Genomic DNA, 25,234 nt, shown 5'->3' with positions numbered 1-25,234 from the left:
GGAAGCAGGAGCAAACCTAACACTCAATTGCCCACCCTGAGGAATGTATTGGTGGCAAACATGCCCGCTGGGGTGGTTGATCTGCCAGTTAACTCAGATGATAATCGAGTCTGCTAAAAAGCCATCTCTCATTTTCCTGACATCACAGTTTAAAGCTTTTGTGGCCAAAATCACCCAGAATTGCAGGTATGAGTCTGGGAGCACACTAAAGAATTACACAAAAAGCTAAAAAACCTCCCAAGCTAATAATATTCAGTGTTCACACACAATGACAATATAATTGATCAAATGTTCCACAGTTACTCTGAAGTGCTTTATGAAGAAAATGATTCAAGAATTTGTTCAGGCTTACTTCAGATATTCAATGTCACATAGATAACAACTCTTTCCTAGGAATATGTTCAAGGGCGGGACATGGTGAGTAGTGTTAGACAGCATTTAGGACAGACATGTGCTCTACTTCATCCCTTGCTGAATTTCATCGTGTAACTCATGTTGGCCTTATCATTCTTCATTTAGCAGCTAGTAGCCGCTCTTTTCTTTCCTTTTTTTTCTTTTTGGTACTGAGGATTGAACTCAGGATCTTTACCCTAAGCTACAATCCCCAGCCCTTTTCTAAATTTATTTTATTTAAAATTTTTTTAAAACATTCTCTCTCTGGGCCAGGGATTTAGCTCAGTGGTGCCACCACCTGCCTCGAAAGTGGAAGGTCCCGAGTTCAATCCCCGGTACCAAAAAAAAAAAAAATTCTTGCTTAGTCATGAAGGTGCCCCGGCTGGACTCTATATTGAGATCCTCTTGCCTTATCCGCCCAGGCAAGCACTACCATCCTTTTTTTCTTTTTTCTTTTATTAGTGTGTGTTAATATTACACGATGATGGGGTTTACTTTGGGAAGTTGTTACATGGTACATGCATTTAATACATCTCAACTAGTTCAGTCCCATTACCTCCCTCACTCTTTCTTTTCTCCTCTCTCCTGCTTGTCTCCTGAATTCTACCTCCTGGTTTCCTGTCCTCTCTCTTTAACTATTTCATTAATTAATTTGGTTTCTCATATAAGAGAACTCACATGATATTTAACTTTCTGAGCTGAGTCTGGCTAATTTCACAAAAAATGATAGTTTTATCCCATCACACCACAGTATTTCTTAAGCCATTTTGTCCTTTCTTTTAGTCATCAAATATGATGCATTTAATATGTATTAGGCATGAGAGGCATTTTAACCTGTCCCATTCATCACCCTTACACTTTCTAAATCTCCAGCTAGATGCTACAGCTTCTTTTTTTTTTTTTTTTTTTTTTTGGTGACAGCTTCTTAATCTAATTTTTAAACTGAAAAGAAAATGAGAATCATAAACATGCAACCTCTCCTGATTCTGGACATCCTTAGTTCCTGTCATGAGGTTAGGAACATGGCAGAGACATAGGAAAGGTCAAAGAGCAACGTTTTAGGTACTGAGGTGAGTGTGACAAGGGAACAAGGTCTGAGCAGCCAGCATAAGTGGGCAAATATTTGCAGAGGTTGCATTCCTTACTGATCACAAAGGAAAGCAAATATCTCCTTTTTCCACAGGACAGAGACCTGGACAGAGCAGAACTGAGAAGCAACTGAATCTACAAGGCAGCCTCACTTCTCAGTGACTGGACTGTGTGGTAAACTGGGGTTCCTATAAGTGGGTGGAGATAAACCAGGAAGTCCTTGGGCCATTTATTTATTTATTTATTTATTTATTTTGGGGGGTGTTTTTGGTATCGGGGATCGAACTCTGGTCCTTGCGCTTGTGCAGCAGGTGGCGAAACCACTGAGCTAAATCCCCGGCCCCCTTGTGCCCTTTAAATGAGGAGAGACCAAGTGGGAGCAATTGTGTTGTGTTTCCCATTTCCTAGGTCTTAAGCTAAAAAGAGCAGAAGCTTGGAAGTAGGTGATTGATGAAGTGTCCCTGGTGTAGTCTTCATTCAGACCACAGCCTTTAGAGAAATGGCTTCTAAATTCTGGGTTTCTCCCCTTTCCAGGGTACTCTGTGCCAGACATGCGTAGCCTCAGGCTCATCATGATACCAGTTGGCCTTCTTTGCTACTTCCCGCTACACCCTGTGGATGCCATTCCATACAGAAAGCAGACAAATGCCTCAGCACCTCTTGTCTCAGCCTCGGGATCCCAACCACCCTCCTCATACCCCTTTTCCTGCGAAGCCCTGCTCCCGAAGTCCCTACCTGGCTTCACCCACATGGCCCTTCTGCCCAAGTTCCTGGTAGGGTTGGCTCTAAGGAATGCCCTGGAGGAAGCTGGCTGTCAGGCTGACTTCCGGGCCCTGGAGCTTCAGCTTTACCGCTGGGGTGGTCTGAACGCTACACGGGCTCTCATCCGCCACCTTCAAGGGCTCCAGAAAGGCAGAAGCACAGACAGCAGCAAGTCAGTAGAAGCCCTGGCCTCCGCTCTGCATCTGTTAGCCAGGGAGCACTCGAAGAGGATCCGGCGCTCCCCTACCAACAAGGACTGTGAGAACACGCGGGAGGAGAGCATATACAATGTCATCCGGGTGTTGCCAGGAGTGGGAACCTATTACAATCTGGGCACGGCTTTGTATTATGCGATTCAGAATTGCTCAGACAAGGCCAAGGAACGAGGTAAAGACGGTGCCATAGATCTGGGTTATGACCTTCTGCTAGCCATGGCAGGAATGTCAGGGGGGCCCATAGGTGTAGCGGTCAGTGCTTCACTTAAACCAGCATTGAAGGCTGGGGTAGAGCACTTGATCCGGTATTACTATGAAGAGAAAGCGGCAAGCACGCTTCAGCCAGCGACCAGCAGGGCTGGCTTGTGGACCACCTCCTACGTGAGTGACTCGGAAGAAACAATGACCACAGTTCCTCTCACATCCCAAGAAGCAAGTCCAGCTCCCTACTGGAAGTGGTCCTCATTCAACATCTATGGACATGTTGCGGTGTGAAGGTGGTAACCAAAGAACGAATAAATCAGACATTCTGACATGCTGTACAGGATTGGTGTGTTCTCAAAATATAAATTTCTTGGGGGTGGGGGTGGAATCCAAATCTTTGATTTGTTATCTAGAAAGAAGGCACTGCTGTAAAATGTAGGAATTTCAAAGTCTGGGGTATGGAATGAGATTTGGCTTGGAATCCAGTCTCTACTTGTTAGTGCCTCAGTCATTACTGACTAGTGACTTCTTTCTTAAAGCTCAGTTTTAAAATTTCTAAAGTGGAGATGATTTTTCACCTGAACAGGTTGCTGTAGCAATTAAAAACGATAAACCTAGTGCAATCACCACTGTAACCTTAACAAATCATTACTATTAAAGCCAGGCGTGGTGGCGCACAAGTCTAATCGCAGCACTCAGGAGGCTGAGGCAGGAGGATTGAAGCGAGTTCAAGGCCAGCCTGAACTACTTAGCGAGACCCTTTCTCAAGAGGAATCAAGATATATTATGTACAGGTACAAATTCCACATGACGAATGTGATCATTATGTATAACTAAAAGTATACCAATAAAATTAATTTTTAAAAAAATCATTACTTGGTTTTTTTGTTTGTTTGTTTGTTTGTTTCACCTCAGCCCTTCTTTCCCCATCCCAAAGTGTCAAAATTCCGATCCCGCCCCTTCCCATGGAGCCCTGGGTGCCTCCGCGGTTCCCGTTAGTTTCGGTTCTGGCCTCCAGGCGTGCGGGTTCTCGAAAATCAGCTGTTTGCAGCCTGGGTGTTCCTTGTATTGGAAACCCGCCCCCGGCACGGGAGGGATTTGGGCTTCCCCACCAATCACTGGAGCTAGAAGTGTGGCTTGGTCCTGGATTGGGCGCGATTTATCCCGCCCATCGGGGGCGGAGTTGTGGAGGCGCCAATAATCTCACATCTTGGGAAGAGCTTGGCTGAGTGGCAGACAGTGCAGGTTTGCGGATTGGGAAAAGCGATCTCCCAGCTATCCCGCTACACTTGTAAGGTTAGTCGAAGTGGTGGGCGAGGCAGAGAGCCTCGGCGCCTCAGCTGTTTGAGGATGGGAAGTCGCGGCCAGAACTCTGTGTGAAGAGGAGAGGTCGGGGCCAGAGATACTGGAGGGAGCTGGTACTGCGACTCTCACAAGGTACAGACCCCAGAGTGTGTGCGGGGAGGGGTGGAGGTGGGAGGTCTTCCCTGCGGAGGGCGACTGACACAGGGCACAGGCCCGAAAGGGGCAGATTCTGACCTCTGCTTGAAATAGGAGCTCTGTTCTACTCCGTTTTGGATTTTGCTCTCCTATCTAGCCCAGCAAACCCTAGCGCTCCCCTCCCAAAACTACCTTGCAGTCTCCTGGACCTGAAACCTGGCAGTAATACCGGGTCTGATGTTTTCTAAAGGTTTTGCCTCTGCTCTGCGTTACTTTCAATCTTTACGGATAAATGCCCAAAGGTATTATACCTGTCTATATATAAGAGAGTGCACGCTTCTGAAAGCTGAAACGATTTGCTTAAGGATACAAAATCTAGTTCATTTTAGGAGAAAAAATTCTTATCGAGTGCATAATATGTGCCCAAGAGAGCGAGAAAGAAAACAAATTAAGTGAGTCCTAAAGTTCTGTGTGCAATATACATACTTGGGGAGAACGTTTGCTTTTCCTTTTTTTTTCATATTTAAATCTCAGAGTTTACTTGCTGCTTTGCTGCCTTAATACCAGCCACTGAGTTCTTCAAAAATGGGGTTCTTGGGTTGGGAGTACAGCTCAGTGGTAGAGTACTTGTAGTATGTGCAAGGCCCTAGGTGGGTCCCCAGCCCCCTCGGAAAAAAAAAAAAAGAATGAAAAGAAAAATCAAGCACTACTTAAAGAATTACAGTGCAAAGCAGAAGCTCCTGCCCAATCCCCACCTTTCTTTGGTTCATAATAAAATCAAACAACTTTTAAAAAACACAGATGTTCCTGTTTGCTCTGTTCTGTTAGGCTCGTGCTGCAGCAAGAATAAGTTTTAATTTCCTTAACATGTCAGATGACAGTGGTCAGGAGAAGGTGAGGAGAAAGATGCATGACCCAACCCTCCTGGTGACAGGCAAAAACATGGTTTTGTTTGAAATTTCTGTGTTTGCACAAAGTTGATAAGCCACACACAGAATCAGAGGTTTACAGAGGTCATAAAAATGTTAGTCTTAGGTACTGAGTGATGCTCACGGTATTTAGACATCATCTAGAATCGAGCCTCTTCTTTCTACTTGGTGGGGAGTTTGTAGATTGTATTTACTTTACCTTGAAGGTTTCGACCCTTAGAAAAGCTTCAAGGCCAGCAGGGATCATAAATATTTAAGACCAACACTGATCTTTGCCCCAGCATAAACATAAACAAATAAATTTAAAATGAATCAGAGATAGATGAAATAAGACAGTGGAAATATTATTTATTGAAGTTGGATGATGGGTACATGGATGATCCTTGTACTATTCATTCTACTTCTATGTTTGAAAATTACCATTAAAAACCAGGTATAGCCAGGGATTTAGCTCAGTGGCACCACTCCAGTTTGATCCCTGGTACTGAAAAAAAAAAAAGTGATCAGGTACAAGACATAAATCAAAAAGATTCTTACCCAATAAAAACAACAACAAAAACAACCAGGTATAGTGGGACACATTTGTGATCTCAGCACTCTGGGAGGCTGAGGGAGGAGGGCAGGAGGATTGCAAGTTCAAGCCCTCAGCCTGGGCAACTTTAGTGACTTAGGAGGACCTTATCTCAAAAACAAAATATTTTCATCCCCAGTACCAAAAAACAAAACAAAACAAAACAAAGTTTTTTAAAAGGGCTGGAGGTGTAGTTTAGTGTAAAGCTCCTGAGTTTAATACCAAGTACCACTAACTAAATAAATATAAAATTACCATTAAAACAAAAAGAGTCATGGATTGGAGCTATTAAACAGTACTCCCTGGAAGAATATGTACCAAACCATAACAGTGGTCTTTTCTGGGAGAGGAAGGGGTAGGACCAAGACTGGGAGTTGAGTCAATGTAGACTTTAATATTTTCTGTATTTTTTTACTTGTGTATGATTTAGTCCAGCAAAATATCCAATTGAGAATCCACACCCTTTCAACTCTGAACCCAAATGGCTCAGTGGGAGAGACTGCAGAACATTGATAGCCCGTTTCAGGACCAGCTGGACCAACTGTACTTACACAGCCTCCTTCCAGTGGACATCCGACAGCACTTGGCTGTCTGGATTGAAGACCAGAACTGGTGAGGGTTTCAGGAGTCAGGAGGATGAGGAAGGTGCTTCCTTTCTTTGAGTTCCCAGGATCCTGGAGGGATCTCATAAGGGGTTGAAAGGCCTTAGGACAGCAGCTCCCTCACAGAGACATTAATCCCTGTCATTTCTGGTCCCCAGGAAGGAAGCTGCACTAGGCAATGATAATTCCAAGGCCAACATGCTATTCTTCCAGTTTGTGGACCAACTGAACAATGAATGTGGCCGCTGCAGCCAAGACCCTGAGTGCTTACTGTTACAGCACAACCTGCGGAAATTCTGCCGGGACATTCAGGTACTTGGAGGAAATGTGAATAATGAGGAGGACTGGCAGCCACGTGTAGAGTAAACTTGGGGGTGTGTTACCTGGAGGTGCAAAGGGAAGGGGGTGGATCCGGGGAAAGAGGGACAGCATCTAGACTTGGAGGAATCACTGGCAGACAGAAGGGCAGAGTCTAGATGACACTGTTGGGAGAATGTGTGGTTTGGGGTGAAAAGGAACAGGGGTAGAAACTCTGAAGGAGGGAAAAACACTGGGGACATTAGTGGGAGGGAGTAGAGTGGCAGGTTATTGAAGGTGGTTGTATTAAATTAATTTTCCTTGTTTTCTTACTCTAGGCCTTACCCCAGGGCTCTACCCAGTTGGCTGAGATGATGTTTAATCTCCTTCTGGAAGAAAAAAGAATTCTGAACCAGGCTCAGAGGGCTGAAGTGGTGAGAACAACTTGGTGGTGTTGTTGGAAGCTCCTGGAGTAGATAGGGACCATGGAAAAGATTCAGGGAATTTGTCTCAGAACAGAATTCCCCCATATCCTATGATATAATTTCAGGCCTGGATTTTAGGGATGAAAGGTCAGAGTTGAAATATGCTCAGAGCCTCTTATTTCAGGAACAAGGAAATACAACTCTTGAAGTACCCGTGGAGAGCCAGCAGTCTGAGATTGAATCCCGGATCCTGGATTTAAGGGCTATGATGGAGGTTGGTCTATGGCAAGAGATGGGGTGGGCAGGTCTCACCCTACCTCATCTGTCAGAAGCAGCCTCATCGGGGTTCCATCCCTGCTGCAGATGCTGGTGAAGTCCATCAGACAACTGAAAGACCTTCACGATGTCTTCAGCTTCCGATACATGATACTCGAAAAAGGTAAGAAGTGCACAAAGGGGTGGGAGAGAGGACAGGTATCTGCTGGGAGGCTAAGGGTGGAGGAGGACAAAAGGGGAACGCACCAGTAGACAGTAGTCACCTTTGGCCATATCCCACAGACTACATTCCTGCTGCCATGCAGAGCTCAGAGTGCCAGGTGTGTTTTGGAGGTTGGGCTGGATGCAGGAGAGGGAAGCTAATGGGTGTTGGAGGAAATGGAAAACTGCCTTAGCTCGTGGGTTGGGCTTCTGGTCCACTCAGAGTTGCTCAGGGTGCCTATCCTTTGGTTGGTTTTCCCTTCTCCCTCCGAAGATTACCCTTTCTGGTTTTGACTGAGGCCCCAGGGCAGGAAGGAGAGGGGAGGAGCCCCTGGTCTGACCCCCACTCCTGCCGTTCAGGGAAGACATCCTCCTCAGACCCGAATCAAAGCAAACAGCTACAGCTTGTGCAAGAAACTCTTAATGAACTGGACAAGAGGAGAAAGGTACGAGGCAGAGGATGGAGTGGGCGGAAGGGAACTGGGAAAACAGAGGAATCTGGGGGCCCTGGGCCATTGGCCTGGGCTTCTTTTCCTCTTCATCCGCAGTTGGAGGGTGAAAGCGATGGAACAGGTGCTCGGCACTCACACTGGCTCTCTCCTAGGAGGTGCTGGATGCCACCAAAGCACTGCTAGGCCGATTGACCACCCTCGTTGAGCTACTGATTCCAAAGTTGAATGAGTGGAAAGCCCAGCAGCAAAAAGCCTGCATTGGAGCACCGCTAAAGCTTGGGTTGGAAGAGCTGGAGAAGTGGTGAGAGGAGATACATTTTCTACAGGTTCTCATACACACCTCAACCTTGTCCCAGCCACTCCATGTATTCTGTAGGCTGTAATGCCCTCAATACGCAGGAGCTCTTGCTCTCACTGATCTGCTCCCCAGGGTGAGCCCAGATTGCTGGTGTGACTGTAGCTGTCCTCTGCTTTTTATCCTTACCACTCAGGGATCCCAGAGCCCAGGCTTAGCTTTGGTGAAAACAATGGATTAATCCATAGCCTGATTTCACACTAAACTATATCCCCAGTCCTTTAAAAAAATTTGTTACTTTAGGGCTGGGGATTTAGCTCAGTGGCACCATACCTGCCTTGCAAGTGCAAGGTCCTGAGTTTGATCCTCAGTACCAAAAAAAATAAGAAAAAATTGTTACTTTATTTTATTTTATTTTGGGGGGGAGGTTGAGACAGGGTCTCACTTTATAGTTCAGGCTGGTCTTGAACTCACTGTGTAGTCCAGGCTGACCTCAAACTCATGGTGATCCTCCTGCCTCAGCCTCCCGATAAAATTTGTTGCTTTGAGACTAGGTTTCACTAAGTAACTGAGTTGTCAAGGCTGAGCTTGAAGTCAGGATCGTCCTTGCCTCAGCCTCTCATGGTGCTGGGATTTTAGGAGTGTGCAAGCACACGGGGCTTCCTTTTTTTGCTGAGGACGCTTTTATTTTTTGAGACAGGGTTTCATTATGTAGCCCAGGCCAACCTCGAACTCATAGCCATCCTCTGCCCTCAGCCTCCTGAGTGCTGGGACTACAGGTATGCGTCACCACACCCAGCTAGGGCTGACTCAGTAGATCACAGTGAAGGAGATGCTCTGGTACATATGAAATGCTGAATCATTTTATCATGATGTGGAAAAAATTTCTAATACATTCTTTAACTTTCTTGCAAAATACCAGCTCAATAGGCAGGCATGATGGTGCACACCTGAAATCCCAGCACTCACAAGGCTGAGAGAGGAGGATCACTGTGAATTCAAGATCGGCCTGGTCTACATGGCAAGACCCTGTCTCAACAGGAAAAAAAAACCCAATGCAAATATTTTCTCATAAGAAAATTTATTATAATTTAAACTTTTCAAAATATACCATTTTTGACTTTTTTTTCTTTGGTACTGGGGATCGAACTCAGGTCCTTGCGCTTGCGAAGCAGGTGGCAAAACCACTGAGCTAAATCCCCGTCCCAAAATATACCATTTTTAAAAACATAATTTTTCAGATAAGTTTAAAAACAGATATATAGAGCCAGGCATGGTGGCATATGTGTGTAATCCCAGCACTCGGGAAGCTGAGGCAGGAGGATCCCCATGAGTTCGAGGCCAGCCTGGGCTTCATAGTGAGTTCAAGGTCAGCTTGAACTACATAGACCCTGTCTCAAAAAACCAAATACGTACATACACTGTATATACATACTCACTGTACATAAATATATACATACATGCATACATACATGCAGATAAATAGTGCTACGAATAGGACCAATATTTAAATTGCAGTTGTCAGCATATTCATCACTATACAAGGGCTGACTAATGAGGGCCTGCAGGTAGTTTCTTGCTTTTTTTTTTTTTTTTTTTTTAAGTACCGGGGGTTGAACTCAGGACCTTGTGCTTTCGAGGCAGAGGGCAACACCACTGAGCTAAATCCCTGGCCCAGTTTCTTGCTATTTTAAATAGTGATACAGTAACTATCCTTTTACTATATCTTGGTTTGTATCCCTGATTATTTCTGTACTCTAAATTCCCAGGAGATGCTATGTATCCCATGCTGGCCTTCTGGGTTAAATACATACTACTTTTTCTCTGGGTGGTGACATTATTATAGTGTTGGTCCTTTGTTTCTTTCTTATTTTGATTTTCCTTAATAGTACTGGGGATTGAACCCAGTGCCTACACAGAGTTACATCCCCAGGCTTTTGTACTTCTTTAAGTTTTGAGACAGGATCTTGCTAAGTTTCCCAGGGGATGTAGCTCTGATGGCACACTCACCTAGTATGTATAAGGCCTGGGTTTGATCCCCAGCACTGCAAGAAACAGAACAAAACAACAGCAGGTGTGCTTGTGCACACCTGTAATCCCAGCCCTCAGAAGGCTGAAGCAGGAGGCTTGCCATGAGTTCGAGGCCAGCCTGAGCTACATAGTGAGATCCTGTCTCAAAAAAACAAACAGGGCTGGGGATTTAGCCTGCCTCGCAAGCGCAAGGTCCCAAGTTTGATCCCTGGTACCAAAACAAACAAACAAACAGGGCTGGGGATTTAGCTCAGTGGTTTCGCCGCCTGCCACAAAAGCACAGGGACCCGAGTTCAATCCCCCTGCCTCGAAAGCACAAGGACCCGAGTTTGATCCCCAGCACCAAAACAAAACAAAACAAACAAAAAAACACTTCTGCAGTGACTGCCTGGGATCACATATAAATGTCATCACTTACTAGTTATAGGACTTTGAGCAAGTCACTTAACCTTTTGTACCTCTCTTTTATCACCTATAAAATGGGCCTAGTAATAGCACCTACCTCATGGGTTGGTTGTGAAGATCAAATGCACTAATCCGTGTTAAGCATTGGTATAAATCATATATAGAGAGCATTATATGAAAGTTAACTGTTATGTAAATAAACCTTTTATGAGTTATGTATGTGAAAATGGCTTTCATTTACATCTCTTGCACTATGAATCATGTTACATACTTCTTGGATTCTCCTTTTGTCCGAGTTTCCAACTGTCCACATAGTTAAGGGAGAGCTCTCAAAACCTGAGTGGGGCCCCTGGAAATACACGGATTCCCTTTCCTTGGATTCTCCTCCCACCCACCCACCCCGTACCAGGGATCAAGCTCAGGACCTTGTGCTTGAGCTAAATCCCCGGCCCTCCTTTCCTTGGATTCTGTCTCCCAGGTTCACAGCTGGAGCAGAGCTGTTGTTTCACCTGAGGCAGCTGCTGAAACAGCTGAAGGAACTGAGCGACATGGTTCACTATGAAGGTGACCATCTGAAGGAAGGGGTAGAGCTGCTGAATGCCCAGGTCACAGAGCTGCTACAGTATCTGCTGGACAGGTCTGGAGGGAAAGAAAGAGGGAAGGAACAAAGGGAAACATTCTTACAGATACTGAGCAGTGTATTCTCTCTACTCCTGTCTCTCCAGGGCCTTTGTGGTGGAAAAACAGCCCTGCATGCCACAGACACCCCATCGGCCCCTTATCATAAAGACTGGGAGCAAGTTCACTGTCCGAACCAGGTTGCATTTCACTCACGCTTCCACTGTGTCCCTGGTTTTACAGATCTTCTAGCTCATGATCTTCTCCCTTTCTCCTTGATTCACCTACCTTTTAAAAATCATTACCCTTATCTTTTTTGTTTTGTTTTTTTGAGACAGGGTCTCACTTTGTAGTTCAGGCTGGCCTTGAACTCACTGTGTAGTCCAGGCTGGCCTCAAACTCATGTGCCACCACATCCAGCTAGACCCTGCATTCATTCATTCATTCGCTTTCTTTCTTTCTATCTATCTCTATATTTATTTGTTATTTTTGGTTTTTTGTTTTGTTTTATTTTTGGGGACACAGTCTCGATATGTAGCCCAGGCTGGCCTCAAATTCGTGGCGATCCTCTTGCCTCAGCTTCCCAAGTGCTGGGACTATAGGCCTATGTCACCACGCCTGGCACTTATCTTTTTTCAAAAATCTGGCCTATCCAGGTGAGATTGGCCACTATCTTGTCCATCTCCTTCCTTAAGGCTGCTGGTAAGACTCCAGGAAGGCAACGAGCCACTAACGGCAGAGATCTCCATTGACAAGTAAGTTGAGGCAGGTGAGAGGTAGGGCCGAAGTGGGGGGAACATGGGCAGGTAGGGTGCAGGAGGTACTAGCTTTTTACAATGGGACCCTGGGACTGTCTTCTACCCCTTGCAATCGTATCTCACAGAAATAATAACTCCTCTCTTTTGTTGAGCATTTACTGTGACATACAGCATGTCAAGTACTCATTTCATGGATTAATGACCCCTGAGTTAGGTATTATACAGACAAAGAAATAGGCTCAGAGACATTATGCCTCTGCCATAAGACCACACAGCTAGTGACCTGCAGGGGTAGGTTTGAACCCAGGTCTGTCTGATCCCAAAGATCAGATTCCTAATCGTTGTACTCTTTTACCTCAAATGATTTTTTAAAAATTTATTTTCAGGAATCCTCCTCAATTACATAGGTAGGTACCTAACAAGGAAACTTGCAAACATTTTTGCTTTGTATGCATGACCTACACAACTACATTTGGTCCCTCTGGTGGGAGCATACATGGGAAGGAGGGGATTTGGGTGGGACATGGACAAAGGGAAAAGGGAAGGTCTGAAGTGAAGTGGAACTTTTGTTTATTTTTTTTCTTGCTAAGTAAAAACTCAGACTAACTCTGCTCTTTGTCTCCATCTATCCTTTTCCTCCTATAACAGCTTTCGAAAGTTCAACATCCGGACCTCAAACCAGAAAACTTTGACCCCTGAGAAGGGGCAGAGACAAGGCTTAATTTGGGACTTTGGCTTCCTGGTAAGAAGTATAAGTTGTCATTGTCAATGTGCTGGTGGCTGCATCCAGCTACTTAGGAAGCTGAGGCAGAAGGACTGTAAAAGTAAGTTCAAAGCCAGCCTGGACAACTAGTGAGGCTCTGCCTCAAAGTAAAATTTTGAAAAACAAAACAAAAATTGGGCTGGGAGTGTAGCTCAGTGATAGAGTGATTGCCTAGCATGTGCAAAGCCCTAGATTCAATCCCCAATACCCACAAAAGAAGAAGAAAAGTCAGTAACTTAGGCTTGTAGTCCAGAAGAATGGGCTGGCAAAATTTTCCAAGTCTTGAAATAAAACAAGGGTTTCAAGATCCTTGGGGTCCCCACTCTGGGATTCTCTGTCCTTCCCTCAATTCACAGATGCTTTTGGAGCAACGTACAGGTGGTTCAGGAAAGGGCAACAGTAAGGTAAGGCCAGGACAGAGGACTGGGAGGAGGAAGAACCTGCCGAAGGGGCCCCTGATTTCTGTGTATGGCTGTTGCAGGGTCCGCTGGCTGTGACAGAGGAACTGCACATCATCAATTTCACAGTCAGATACATGTACCAGGGTCTGCAGCTGGATCTGAAAGTGAGTGAGGGAGAGCAGGGAGAGATGAAGTAAACTTAGGAAGAAGGCTCAGGGAGGGGACATCCTTCCACCATGACTTTTGTCCTCTCCCCAGACGGACACTCTCCCTGTGGTGATTATTTCTAACATGAACCAACTCTCCATTGCCTGGGCCTCAGTTCTCTGGTTCAATCTGCTCAGCCCAACCCCCCAGGTAGGAGGTGGGGCTGACAAGTGGAGGGGATTGGAAGCTTGGTTCCAGGGGCTGCTTCTGAGCCACTCTCCTCCTCCCTCTCCTGCAGAACCAGCAGTTCTTCTCCAGCCCCGCTATGGCCCCCTGGAGCTTGCTGGGCCCTGCTCTCAGTTGGCAGTTCTCCTCCTACGTTGGCCAAGGCCTCAACCAGGAGCAGCTGGGCATGCTGAAGGAAAAGCTGTTCGGTACCAATCTTCTTCTCTCAGCCTTTTCCCAGCCTTAGTCTGGCCCAGCCCTTTGTCCTATCCCAGTACCCCTGCCTTGCCCAGCCTTCTGTCATCTGAACCATCTGTGGCTACCTGTCCCACAGGGAAGAACTCTAAGATGGAGAATTCGTTGTCCTGGGCTAACTTCAGTAAGGTAACTCTTTGCATTCTGTACAGCTAGCTCCCAGTCCAAATTCTGGCCTTTCCCCAACTGGGGGCAACTCCATTTATCTCTTCCTGCCTGTTCCCTCCTCCTCCAGCGAGAGAGCCCCCCTGGCAAGATACCGTTCTGGACATGGCTGGACAAAATTCTGGAACTGGTACATGACTACCTGAAGGATCTGTGGAATGATGGGTAAGGCCTGGGTTAGCCTTCACATCCGGGCCTGTTTTTTATGGGCTTTGTACACCCCCATGTGGCAAACAGCAAGAACTAGTGGAAGAGCTCTCTCTTTTTTTTTTTTTTCTTTCTTTTTTTTCTTCCTGTTTTTTAGCAGTCCTGGGGATTGAACCCAAGGCCCTTGCACTGAACTACATGCCAGCAATGTTTTGTTTTCTTTTCTTTTCTTTTGAGACAAGGCCTGACTATCACTAAATTGCCTAGGCTAGATTTAAACTTGAGATCCTCCTGCCTTGGTCTCGCAAAGTGGTGGGATTACAAGCATGAGCCACCATGCCCTGCTAGGAGGTCACATTTTTGAAATAATTGTGGCCTAAGCATCTTCTAGTTCTAGAGCCTGCTGCATGCTCTGTGAATTCTCTCATTCAATCCTTGTAACCATACTGAGTGGTCCACCTTTATCTCAGATAAAGAAACTAAATCTTAGAGAAGTTAAAGAACTTACCCAAAGACAGAGTTGGGATTCCAACCCAAGCCTATGTGGTGCTATGACCATGATGACATTACTTGGGTTTTATAAAGTGCTTTTTATCTGTGTGGTCTCACTGAGTCCTCACACCTTTTCAAACCCTGGACTTGGGGGGAGGGTGGGCATCACTACTAAATGGAAGTGACCGAGATGGAAAAGTTTACAAGGGACAGAGCTGAGCCAAAACCCAGAGCTTACTTCACACAAGAGTCAGCAGGATCTCACGGCTGCTCTCTGTGCTCCAGGCACATCATGGGCTTTGTGAGCCGGAGCCAGGAGCGTCGGCTGCTGAAGAGAACCATCTCTGGCACCTTTCTGCTCCGGTTCAGTGAATCATCGGAAGGAGGCATTACCTGCTCCTGGGTGGAGCACCAGGATGATGGTCAGCTGCTCTGCCCTGCCATTCCCACAGCCTTTGCTCTCTGCCTAGGTCACCTGCTGCTACCCTTGTTTTCCTGGCCTCTGTCCTGAATCTTGCATCTGCTTTGGAGTTGGGCAGCCGGGTGGGAAGCCCCCATACCAGCCTCTTCTCTCTAGCCTACCTGTTCCTGCATCCACTCTCCAGATAAGGTGGTCATCTATTCTGTGCAGCCGTATACCAAGGAGGTGCTGCAGTCCCTCCCCCTGACCGAAATCATCCGCCACTACCAGCTGCTCACCGAGGAGAACATACCAGAGAACCCGCTGCGCTTCCTCTATCCCCGAACGCCCCGCGATGAGGCTTTTGGGCGCTACTACCAGGAAAAAGGTGGCAATCATTGGCATACTTCATTCCCAGATTGAGTGCAAGTATCCTTGGACATCCGTAAATCCAACGCCTTCCTTTCAAACATGGGAAAGCCAATAGCCAGAGTACTTAAGGGATTTGTCCGTGACTGTGCTAGTTAGCAAGCAGATAACAGTCGTCAGGAGCAGCTGCATTAGGGGAACCCTAAGCTCGGGGTCCAACAAACTGACCTGTTCGCACCTGCTGTATCCCCACAGTTAATCTTGAGGAACAGAGGAAATACCTGAAACATAAGCTCATTGTGGTCTCTAACAGGTGAGATATGAAGTCTTTCTCCATCTTCTTGAATCCTTTCTACTGATTCAGCAACTCTAATTTGCCCAGTTTCAGTCCCACCAGCCTTCACTGCCTACTGCTCCTCACCCTCTCACCCTCTGGTTTTTTCATTCTTCTTTCTTCGTTGTTGTGTTTTTCAGCTGCCATCCTTAGGGTGATGATGGTCATAATCAGTGTTATTTTTTTTCTGGTACCAGGGATTGAACTCAGGACCTTGTGCATTCAAGGCAGGCATGGTGCCACTGAGCTAAATCCCCAGCCCTTATAATCACTGGTATTAGTGGACACCTCTCTGATGCCAAATGTAGTACTAGATTTTCTAAAAACATTTTTGTTTTGTTATTATTTGTTTGGTTTTTTTTTTTTTGGGAGTCAGGGTCTTGAACTCATGGAAGTTCTCCTGCCTCAGCCTCCTGAGTGTTGGGATTACAGATGTGTCCCACCATGCCTTGGCATCTATCTGATAACAAGCATGATACTAGATTTTCTAACTTACTTTTATTTTTTATTTTTTGGTACTGGGGATCAAACTCAGGACCTTGTGCTTATGAGGCAGGTGCAGGTGCCACTGAGCTAAATCCCCAGCCCTTCTAATTTACTTTCTTTTTATATGTTTTGTTTTGTTTTTAATCTTCTATGTCAACTTTTTTTTTAGCTTCCACATGTAAATGAGTATATATAGTATTTGTCTGTCTTGCTTCAGCTAACATATTGTCCCTTCTATATTGCCAAAAATGACAGAATTTTATTCTTTTTTATGGCTGAATAATATTCAGCTGAGTATTTGATATAATCATCAGTTGATGGACATCTCAGTTGATTCCATATCTTTTTTTTTTTTTTTGAGCTTTTTTGAGATAAGTTCTAGTTCAGGCTGGCCTTGAACTCACTATGTAGCCCAGGCTGGTCTTGAACTTACCATTATTCTCCTACCTCAGCCTCCTGAATGCTAAAATCACAGGCACACGCCACCATGCCTTCCTGATTCCATATCTTGTGAATAGTGGTCCAATAAATATGAGAATATATATATATATATATATATATATATAGTCACATAGATAGAGATAAAATATATATTCACACACACACATATATTTTGGTAGTGGGTACTGAACCAGGGCCTCTGCACTGAGCTACAATCTAGTCTTTGTTTTGTTTTGTTTTGTTTTGTTTCACTTTGAGATGGGGACTTGCTAAGTTGCCCAGGGCTCCTGCTTCAGCCTCCAAGGATGCTGGGATTACAGGTGTGTGCCACCACACCTAGCTGTAGGTGTAGCTTCGATATGCTGATTTCATTTCCTTTGTATATATACCTAGTAGTTAGCTGGATCATGTGGTAGTTCTATTTTTAGTCTCCTGAGGAACCTCCATAGTGTCTCAGAGTGGGGAGTCATTAGTAATTGCTGTACTAATTTATATTTCCACCAACAGTGTAAGAGTTCCCCTTTCTCAGCATCCTCACCAGCACGTGTTATTTAGGCTTTTAAAAAATTATAGTTATTCTAACTGGGGTGAGATTTCATTGTGGTTTCGATTTGCATTCTATGATGAGTAATGATATTGAGCATTTTTTCGTATATTTTTTGGTCATTTGTATATCATCTTTTTTTTGGTACCGGGAATCCAACTCAGGGCCTCATGCTTGCCAGGCAGGTGCTGTGCCACTGAGCTACATTCCCAGCCCTGTATATAATCTTGTGAGAAATGTCTAAGGCCACCCAGCTAGTACATGATAAGATTCAAACTCTTAACAAGGCTAATTCCAAAGGCCATGCTCCACCTCACCTAAACCACTGAGCCCTGTCCTCTTCTCTGTTGTGGGGTATCTAGGCAGGTGGATGAGCTGCAGCAACCTCTGGAGCTTAAACAGGAGCCAGAACTGGAGTCCTTAGAGCTGGAGCAAAGGCTGATGCCAAAGCTAGAGCTGGGGATTGGCCTGGAGTTAGAGCCACTGCTGGAGACAAGGCTGAATCTGGGCTCAGAGCTGGAGCCCGTGTTGGAGTCTATGCTGGAGCCAGGGCTGGACCTGGAGCCCACACAGTTCATGGCATCACAGCCAGTGCCAGATTCAGATTTGCCTCATGATCTGCAACACTTAAGCACTAAAGACATGGAAAGTAAGTATGAGATGGGGGAAGGGAAGAGGAGACACATTCCCTTTTCTACCTGTCCTTCCTCACCCATTACAGAAGAGGCTGAGCTCCAGGCTCCTCACTGGAGAGAGAGGCTCATTTCCTGCTGATTCTTTTGATTAGGAAATGCTCATGCCTCCCCCACCTACCCTGTTCCTCCATCATCCAAGTCCCCAGCCTACAGGCCCCGCCCAGGCCTTTCCTGCCATTCTCCCTTATTTTCCCTGCTGGGTTGGGGACTCCCAAGTGAGATCAGGGCCTGACTTCTGTCTTCGGATTACCCAGTCTTCAGGAACACTGTGAATATTGAAGATATCATGCCGAATGGTGACCCACTGTTGGCTGGCCAGAACGTCATGGATGAGCCTTACATGTCCTGCCCCAGCCATTTCTGCACAGATGGACCCTTGAATCCTGACTGCTAGGATTCAAGCTACATTTCCTGTGTTCCTTCTATCTTTTGTCCTTCCTACCCCTAACATCATGATGCTGCTCTCCAATGATGGGAAATCCAGCATTCTAACCTGGAGTTTGCAGGGAGGTGAAAGCATAACTTGGGTATGGAAGGTATGGTTCACTGGTCCAGTGAACCATAACACATGCTGGCCATAGTTCTGAAAGACTGGCTTGGAGGCTGCCTTCTGCGCTGGGTGGTACAGTGGTCCTAAGGGCAGACCAGGACAGTTGGTAGGTACTTGGAGGGCCAAGGGCAAGGGCTTCCTTCCATGTATGAAAGGATACCAACATTTTAATAGCTTCCACAGTTAAACTGATGCACATTAGCATTAGGCCTTGATGGGAAACTGCACAGACACATGATGGAATTCCACCACCACCCCTTTTCTGTTTTAGGTTTTATTAAACTTAGGACCTCATGCATGTTAGGCAAGTTCTCTATTACTGAGCTATACCCCTAGCCCTTCATTTCTCTCCTCTGGTTCCTCCATTTCTAGGATAACCTTTTCCTTTTTTCTTTTTACTTCTGGCTCCAATCCTGAATTTCTCCTTTTCTGCAAGGGCTGAGAGCTTCCTGCTTCAGCCCACTATGTGAAGCTCCTCTCTACAGGAGGACATAGGAAAAAGAACTCTTCTTACCAGTCTCCTGCTCTTCTCTGTCCCCTAGGCTACCTGCATCTATTCCTCTCCCATAAAATGATCCTGCCATTCTTACATGCCTGAAAAACTTTGTACAATAATTTAGGCTGCCAAATCTCCACTTCCCCAGTGCTTAAGGGATAAAAACCACTCTTAGAGGCTGGGATGGAAAGTTTGCTGGGAATTTGGGAATTGCTTTTTGTAGTATTGAATATAATTTGGTGTTTTTACAGAAGAGAAGTACTCAGTCTTAGCTTTTTTTTTTTTTTTTTTTTTTAGTCTTAGCTATTTTTCTATTAAGATATCATTGCTTCTTTTGTAAATATATTGTTGACCCGAAGAAGGGAAGATTTCTATTTCTTGGGTATGGACCTGAGCAGAGACCAAGTTCCTAGAATTTAGAACCTTGAATTTTGATCATAGAACCCTGGACATCCTCACACCTTAGCCATTCCCAGGGAACCTCAGGGGCAACTGTCATTGCTCTAAGATGGGTTTCTGGTGTAACTTGGAATGTAAATGAAAGTGAAGTCCTGCACATGGGGCTGTTTTCCTGCCTGGAATGTCAGTGGAACCGTCATCCTGATCTGAAAGGGCCCTTCCTGAGCAGAAATACCTAATAAACTGTCCTGACGTGGAAGTGCCTCATTGCAGAACTTCTTTACTTCTCTGCTCATAAAGATTAAAGTCCTTAAGACATCAGCATATAGGAATGAGGCCAGTAAATTGTGCCTCTCTTCCATTGACCCCGGGAAGCCCCTGTTGTGTTTCTTCCCTCTTGCTTGGATCAGCCCTTCCTGCCCCTCAGACTCTTTAAGGTGGGGGTGAATGGTTATATATATCACTGTCCCATTGTCACTCCTGTGATTGGGGCAATGCCAAAACATAAACCCAGGCCTGGCTCCATGCATGTTCTTTTGATGCTGGGACTATGGAGAAAAACAAAGGAAATAATCATCACCCCCTTTCCTCTTTTTTTTTTTCCCCAAGAACTTTTTCTTTTCTTTTTTTATACAGTCTCACTGTGTAGTTCAGGCTGGCCTCAAATATACAGTGATCCTACTGCCTAAGCTTTCTGAGTGCTGAGATCATATGTGTGTGCTGTCTCACTAGGCTTCCAAACTCCCTTCTGAAGGGTCTACAGGTGTCTCTTAAGGGAGACCCCCAGTCGTTTAGGAGATTTACCTTCATCTTCCTAGAATCCCTTTCCTGCTCAAAACTTTGCTCTGACTTTGATCCTGCAGTGATCAGGGTCCTGTCTTTGGCTATATTCTTGTCCAAGAAAGCAAGGAAGAAGGCTGTGGGTGAGGGAGCAAGCGACCTCAAGGTGTGCCTCCACTTCCTAATCACAATCCCTTGCTGGGGATTTAGCTCAGTGGCCCCATGCCTGCCTCTCAAGCTCAAGGTCCTGAGTTCAATCCCCAACACTACCACCAAAAAAACCCCACCTCAATCACAACCCCTTTAAACCCCATTCTGCTTGTTCAACCATCCACATATTGATACAAAAACAAACAAAAAACACATATTCTTTTTTCTTTTTCTGATTTTTTGAGATAAGGTCTCACTATGTAGTTCAGGCTGGTCTTGAATTCACTAGCCCAGGCTAGCCTCGAACTCATGGTGATCCTCATGCCTCACCTCCTGAGTGCTGGGACAACAGGCGTGTGCCACTATGCCTGGCTCCAAATATTCTTTACATCAGGGAATCATGAAGGAATATCACAGGCTGGGTGTGGTGATACACACCTATAATCTCAGCATGAGGGAGATTACCTGTCTCAAAAAAATCACTGTCCACCTAGCCCTTCAGAATAGGAGAATGGGTGTTTTGTAATCCCTTGGTCCTACTTTCCTTCTACTTTTTTCCAACCGAGCCTAGAAATTAGACTTAGAGAGTCACATAAATAAGTCTTTATTGAAAAAAATAACAATTCTTTTTAAATATAATAAATAATCCTCCCCAAACTGCCCCTCTGAGGATAAATAATACCAAAATTTCCCTTCCCATCTAATAAATATGCAGCTTTGTCACAGGTCAGCATCATAAGTCAGTGTTGGTCATTTTTTAGCAAGCAAGTCCTGGCTTTCAAGTGTCTGGGTAATGGATTCGTCTTGTCATTGCTAAGCCACAGAGAGTTGAATGCCATCCTTAAGCTGTTGGTGTTAGGGGCTCAGAGTTGTGGCTCCATGGGCAAAGACTCGGGCAGCTACAGCCACAAAGGCCTGGAGGCTGCGTAGGATCTTGATACGAAGAAGGAGGCGCTGCCATGGCTGGCTGGGGCTGAGGCTCGGAGTCTGAGTCTCCTGTTGGTGATCCTCAGGCTGAAAGGAGATGACAGTCAGGGTTCTATATCCTAGCTCCCTGCAGGCCCCCACCCTTCAGGCCCCTGGTTCCTACCTGCAGGAGTTGGCTGAGGCCCAGCAGGGAGGCATGAAGCTGGCCTACGGGGCCATCAGGGAGTAGTGAAGGCTCCCCTGTGAAAATGTCTGAGCCCAGCAGTTTCTGGTAAAAAATTAGACCCTGGTAGATCCTCTGCAAACAGAACTAGGGAGGGAAGAAGCAATGAAAGCAGATGGATACTCTTCATTCACTGAAGATCAACCCAGTTCTTTACCATTCTCAGACACAACTTGTAGTTCACTTCCTTGCCCACCCATGTTCCTAGTCCCCTCTGCCTTGTGGCTCAGCTTCATAATAGTGATACCTGACTGTTGTCTTTGAGTCCTTGTGGATCACAGCCATCCCCACACTGGATATGGGGGACATCGTCTGCAGTCTCTTCATCTCCCTCTTCTCTTGGTGGGTCCTGGAATGAAGGAAAGAATATGTACTTTTTTTTTTGGTGCCGGGGATGGAATCCAGGGTTCCATCGTGCTAGGCGAGTGCTCTAGCACTGAAACATCCCCAGCTCACAATAAGTATAAGGCCCAGCAGACCCTCACGCTCATGCTGTCCCAGAGCCCCAGGCTCCTGTCCCCTCTCATTCCCTGATGGTCTTCAATCCTACAGCTTTCACCCAGCGCCACAGCCTCCACCCAACTCTGCAGCCTGTGAAGGCCTGGAGAGGTTCATGCTGTCTGGTCCCAGGGTTAGACACTCACCACATGTCCCACTAATGGATGTGCACTCCAAGCCAGCGTGCAGAGCTTCTGTGACAGCTGCTGGCACTGGGCCCAGGCAGCGTTGTTGCTCCCAGCCACAGCCCGGCCCTGAGCAATCCAGGGGAGCAGCAGTAGCAGCATCACAGCTGTGCTTCCCAGCATCTTGTCATCTGCTTCTGGAATCTGGCTGGCTCAGTGTCTTGCACCAGTCCTGGTGGAATCTCTGCCCACTTCCCCTTGCTCTCAGCCTGATTCTCTCTGTTCTGTGCCTGGTTCTGGTTTGTGCTGTTGTTCACGGTGTTTCTGAGCTGGTTCCCCTTGTTTTTCTCCCTTTGGCTGAGTCTTTTTAAGGACTCTGCAGTCCAAGGCCCGCCCTTTACACTAGCAGGTGACTCACAGCAGGTGGGATTCCCCTCCCTGCATCATCTCCCTCAGTGGAGAGCCCAGGTATGCATCCTCTGTTGCAGGGGAAATGAGTAGTAGGTTGCTGTGGCTAGAGGCCTAGGATGGGACACATGTGTAATGCTCTCCAGGAATTGAAATGGCCTTAGAGGGGTGGGGGAAGTAACAAACATTTAAATTAATCTGGCCTCAAGTTCCTGATTAATGTCTCTGATCTCTTGGCCTCCCAAAGCATTACCCCTACCCCAAAACTAATTTCCTCACTTCCTCTTGCTTGAAAAAAAACAAAAAAAAACAAAATAGAAGCACTTACTCATCTCCCAGAAGGATGGTAAGAGCAAATGGAATGAAGTTCGGTTCCTACCTGATGCCCACTATGTAAGAATAAAGGGCTTCTTTTCCTCCATTGGAAACTGTTATTTTCACTGGTGCTCCTGGCTTCATGGTAGAGGATGGACATGAAGGTACTTTGTTGACTAGGAAGCCATATGAATGCAATAGAAGGTATTATGGCTCCTCCACTTCAGGCCTCACTGTGGAGAACACTTGTGGGGAGAGGTTAAAAACCACCTAATTTTTGCAACCCACTTAATGTCCCAAGGTTTCACGGGCTCTGTGGGATTTTTTTCAGGATACTAGTACAGTTCCCTGCCCCTATCCCATGGCTTCCTTAAGCCTAGGGGTTCTGGGTAGTTGAAGATTCTGTTGAGAGTGACTCCAGCTGGTCCTTCAGCCTGTTGCATCCATGGGTAAAATCCACTGACGCGGATTTCATCACCCTCTCTGATGCAACATCCAGTGAAACAACTTGAGTGTGAGGTTGGGCGTGGGAGTGGAGGGTGGTCTGAAGCTGGGGCTGCCCCAACCCCAGCGGAGGGTCCCAGAACAATTTGGATGTCAGAATGAGCCATGGGTGACCACGCAGCTGGCTCTCAAAGCCTCCCCAAGAAGTTGACTCTTTTTCTTAGAAACTTGCCCTTAATGGAGATCTCCCTTCCCTTAGAACTACTGCCCAATAAAATTTCTGGTTCAAATATTTGAGTCTGTGGTAAATTGACCCTTTAGGTGAAAGATTTCCACCATCAGAGCATTTGGGGTGGGGGGGGATGGTCTGCTTTTCTCTACATAGGGTAGACAGAAATGAAGTTAGAAAGAAGTTAGAAAGGACACAGGAGCCGGGGGTTTAGCTGAAACCAAACAAATGAAAGAGGACACAGGAGAGTTCCTCTTACTTTGCACAGTGTCTCCTATGCTCTTCCTACCTCTGGTCCCCATTCTGGGTACCCTAAATAACTGGAGAAGGAAGTGGAGTCCTGGGGATTAGGATGAGATGGGTAAGAGTGTTCTAAAGGTGTTGGAGGGGTAGAGCTCTGGCTTCTGTTTCACTTCCTGGTGCTGCAGTAGTTGGGTAGGAAGCAGGGTCAAGTGGGGCAACTCTGGGACTGTTGTGTAGCAGGAACTACTTCCAAAGCTACCTCTGACCTGGAGCTCCAAGAAGCCTTGACGTCAGCTGGGCCTCAACCGTTATGCAAATCAAATCACATTCACAAGGACTCCTGGACAGGCCTTCCAGCTGGATGTGCAGACTCCAAATCCTGCTGAAGTTCCCTCAGGTGGTTAATGATGGCTAATATATATTTAACTCCCACTTTATGCCAAATACTTGGTGTAAGCATTTTACGTATATTAACCTATTTAATTCTCACAACAACCCTATAAAGTAGGTACTATTATTACCCCTATATTATAGATGAGGAGTCTGAGGTGCAGAGATAAGTTTGTTTGCCAGTGATCACAAAGCTACAAACTTGGTAGTTTGCAGTACAGATAATCTGGCTTCAGACCTTGTATTTTATCTGGGCATGGTGGCACATGCTTCTGTTCCCACCACTCAGGAGGCTGAAGCAGGAGGATTGCCTCTGATGTTCAGGCCTGCCTGGGGTACATAGTGAGTTCAAGGCTGGATTGAACTATGTAGTGAAACCCTGTCTCAAAACAAACAAACAAAAATTCTTACATACTTTTTCTGTTTTTGGAGACAAGGTCTCACTGTATAGTCCAGGCTGACCTCGAGCTCACGATCTTCTTACCTCACAGATCCTGCATTTTTTAAAAAAAAACATACTGGGGATTCAACTCAGGGCTCAGCTCAGGGCTTTTGCACTGAGCTACATCACCATCCCTTTTTATTTTTATTTTGAGACAAGGTCTCACTTAAGTTGCTAAGTTGTCCAGACTGGGCTTGAATTTGAGGTCCTTCTCCCTCAGCCTCCCAGAGTGCTGAGATCAGAGAGGTGTGTGCCACCACATCCAGCTAAAACCTACTTGCTTTCTATCTGCTTATTATTTTGGTCATTTTGTTTTGTTTTGTTTTTTTGTTTTTGGTACAGGGGATCGAACTCGGGACCTTGCGCTTGCGTGGCCGGTGCCAGAACCACTGAGCTAAATCCCTGGCCCTGTTTTGTTTTGTTTGAGACAGTGTAGTTTGAACTATGTAGTTCAGGCTGGTCTTGAACTCACTATATATCCCAGGCTGGCCTTGAACTCACAGTCCTTTTGCCTCAGCCTCTAGGATTATAGGCATGTGCCACCACACCAGGCACACCAGGCTAGATCATGCATTCTTTTTTTGGGGGGGGAGTGCCAGGGATTGAACTCAGGACTTTGCACTTGCGAGGCAGGCGGCGGCACCACTGAGCTAAATCCCCAGCCCCTAAATCATGCATTCTTTTTTTTTGGTACCGGGGATCGAACTTGGGTCCTTATGCTTGTGAGGCAGTGACAGAACCACTGAGCTAAATCCCCGGCCCAGATCATACATTCTTAATGATTGCAC

At 46.0% G+C, this 25,234-nt stretch overlaps 3 protein-coding genes across 4 annotated transcripts; 2 read left to right on the top strand and 1 right to left on the bottom strand.

Annotated features, from left to right (window-relative positions):
- Positions 1-1,451: 1,451 nt before the first annotated feature.
- Positions 1,452-3,535, top strand: Apof (apolipoprotein F). Its single transcript, XM_013078248.2, has 2 exons — positions 1,452-1,656; positions 2,017-3,535. The coding sequence occupies exon 2, from the start codon at positions 2,034-2,036 to the stop codon at positions 2,952-2,954; it is 921 nt and encodes a 306-aa protein (XP_012933702.2). The 5' UTR covers positions 1,452-1,656; positions 2,017-2,033; the 3' UTR covers positions 2,955-3,535.
- A 202-nt stretch (positions 3,536-3,737) lies between these two features.
- On the top strand, positions 3,738-19,531 carry Stat2 (signal transducer and activator of transcription 2). 2 transcript variants are annotated; one of them, XM_004861297.4, is made up of 24 exons: positions 3,740-4,100; positions 6,034-6,215; positions 6,364-6,517; positions 6,841-6,936; positions 7,112-7,201; positions 7,291-7,366; positions 7,765-7,850; positions 8,009-8,157; positions 11,066-11,224; positions 11,313-11,405; positions 11,901-11,960; positions 12,350-12,370; positions 12,612-12,705; positions 13,083-13,130; positions 13,208-13,291; positions 13,386-13,484; positions 13,573-13,708; positions 13,834-13,883; positions 13,990-14,084; positions 14,844-14,980; positions 15,164-15,346; positions 15,583-15,640; positions 17,495-17,781; positions 18,082-19,531. In XM_004861297.4, the coding sequence occupies exons 2-24, from the start codon at positions 6,085-6,087 to the stop codon at positions 18,219-18,221; spliced, it is 2,526 nt and encodes an 841-aa protein (XP_004861354.1). In that variant the 5' UTR covers positions 3,740-4,100; positions 6,034-6,084; the 3' UTR covers positions 18,222-19,531. The 2 variants fall into 2 exon arrangements, with proteins under 2 accessions (XP_004861355.1, XP_004861354.1); XM_004861298.4 differs by lacking the exon at positions 12,350-12,370 and having other exon boundaries at positions 3,738-4,100.
- A 1,505-nt stretch (positions 19,532-21,036) lies between these two features.
- On the bottom strand, positions 21,037-22,178 carry Il23a (interleukin 23 subunit alpha). Its single transcript, XM_004861299.3, has 4 exons — positions 21,997-22,178; positions 21,600-21,701; positions 21,293-21,439; positions 21,037-21,216 (listed from the first exon to the last, which is right to left on the bottom strand). Exons 1-4 carry the CDS (start codon positions 22,156-22,158, stop codon positions 21,058-21,060), a joined length of 570 nt encoding a protein of 189 aa, XP_004861356.1. The 5' UTR covers positions 22,159-22,178; the 3' UTR covers positions 21,037-21,057.
- Positions 22,179-25,234: the final 3,056 nt, after the last annotated feature.

Source organism: Heterocephalus glaber, unplaced genomic scaffold, assembly GCF_053883595.1.
Source record: "Heterocephalus glaber isolate CG9 unplaced genomic scaffold, H.glaber_assembly_v1.0 deba00001569, whole genome shotgun sequence".
Taxonomy (NCBI): domain Eukaryota; kingdom Metazoa; phylum Chordata; class Mammalia; order Rodentia; family Bathyergidae; genus Heterocephalus; species Heterocephalus glaber.
The sequence above is the reverse complement of the archived record's forward strand: the minus strand, read 5'-3'. Positions and strand labels throughout refer to the sequence as shown.

Coding starts and splice junctions, on each gene's coding strand:
- Apof (XM_013078248.2), top strand. CDS start 2,034: ATGCGTAGCCTCAGGCTCATCATGATACCAGTTGGCCTTCTTTGCTAC.
- Stat2 (XM_004861297.4), top strand. CDS start 6,085: ATGGCTCAGTGGGAGAGACTGCAGAACATTGATAGCCCGTTTCAGGAC. Junction 7,202..7,290: donor ATTTAAGGGCTATGATGGAG/GTTGGTCTATGG, acceptor TCCCTGCTGCAG/ATGCTGGTGAAGTCCATCAG. Junction 7,851..8,008: donor AACTGGACAAGAGGAGAAAG/GTACGAGGCAGA, acceptor GCTCTCTCCTAG/GAGGTGCTGGATGCCACCAA.
- Il23a (XM_004861299.3), bottom strand. CDS start 22,158: ATGCTGGGAAGCACAGCTGTGATGCTGCTACTGCTGCTCCCCTGGATT. Junction 21,702..21,996: donor ATCCATTAGTGGGACATGTG/GTGAGTGTCTAA, acceptor CCTTCATTCCAG/GACCCACCAAGAGAAGAGGG. Junction 21,440..21,599: donor GACTCAAAGACAACAGTCAG/GTATCACTATTA, acceptor TTCCCTCCCTAG/TTCTGTTTGCAGAGGATCTA.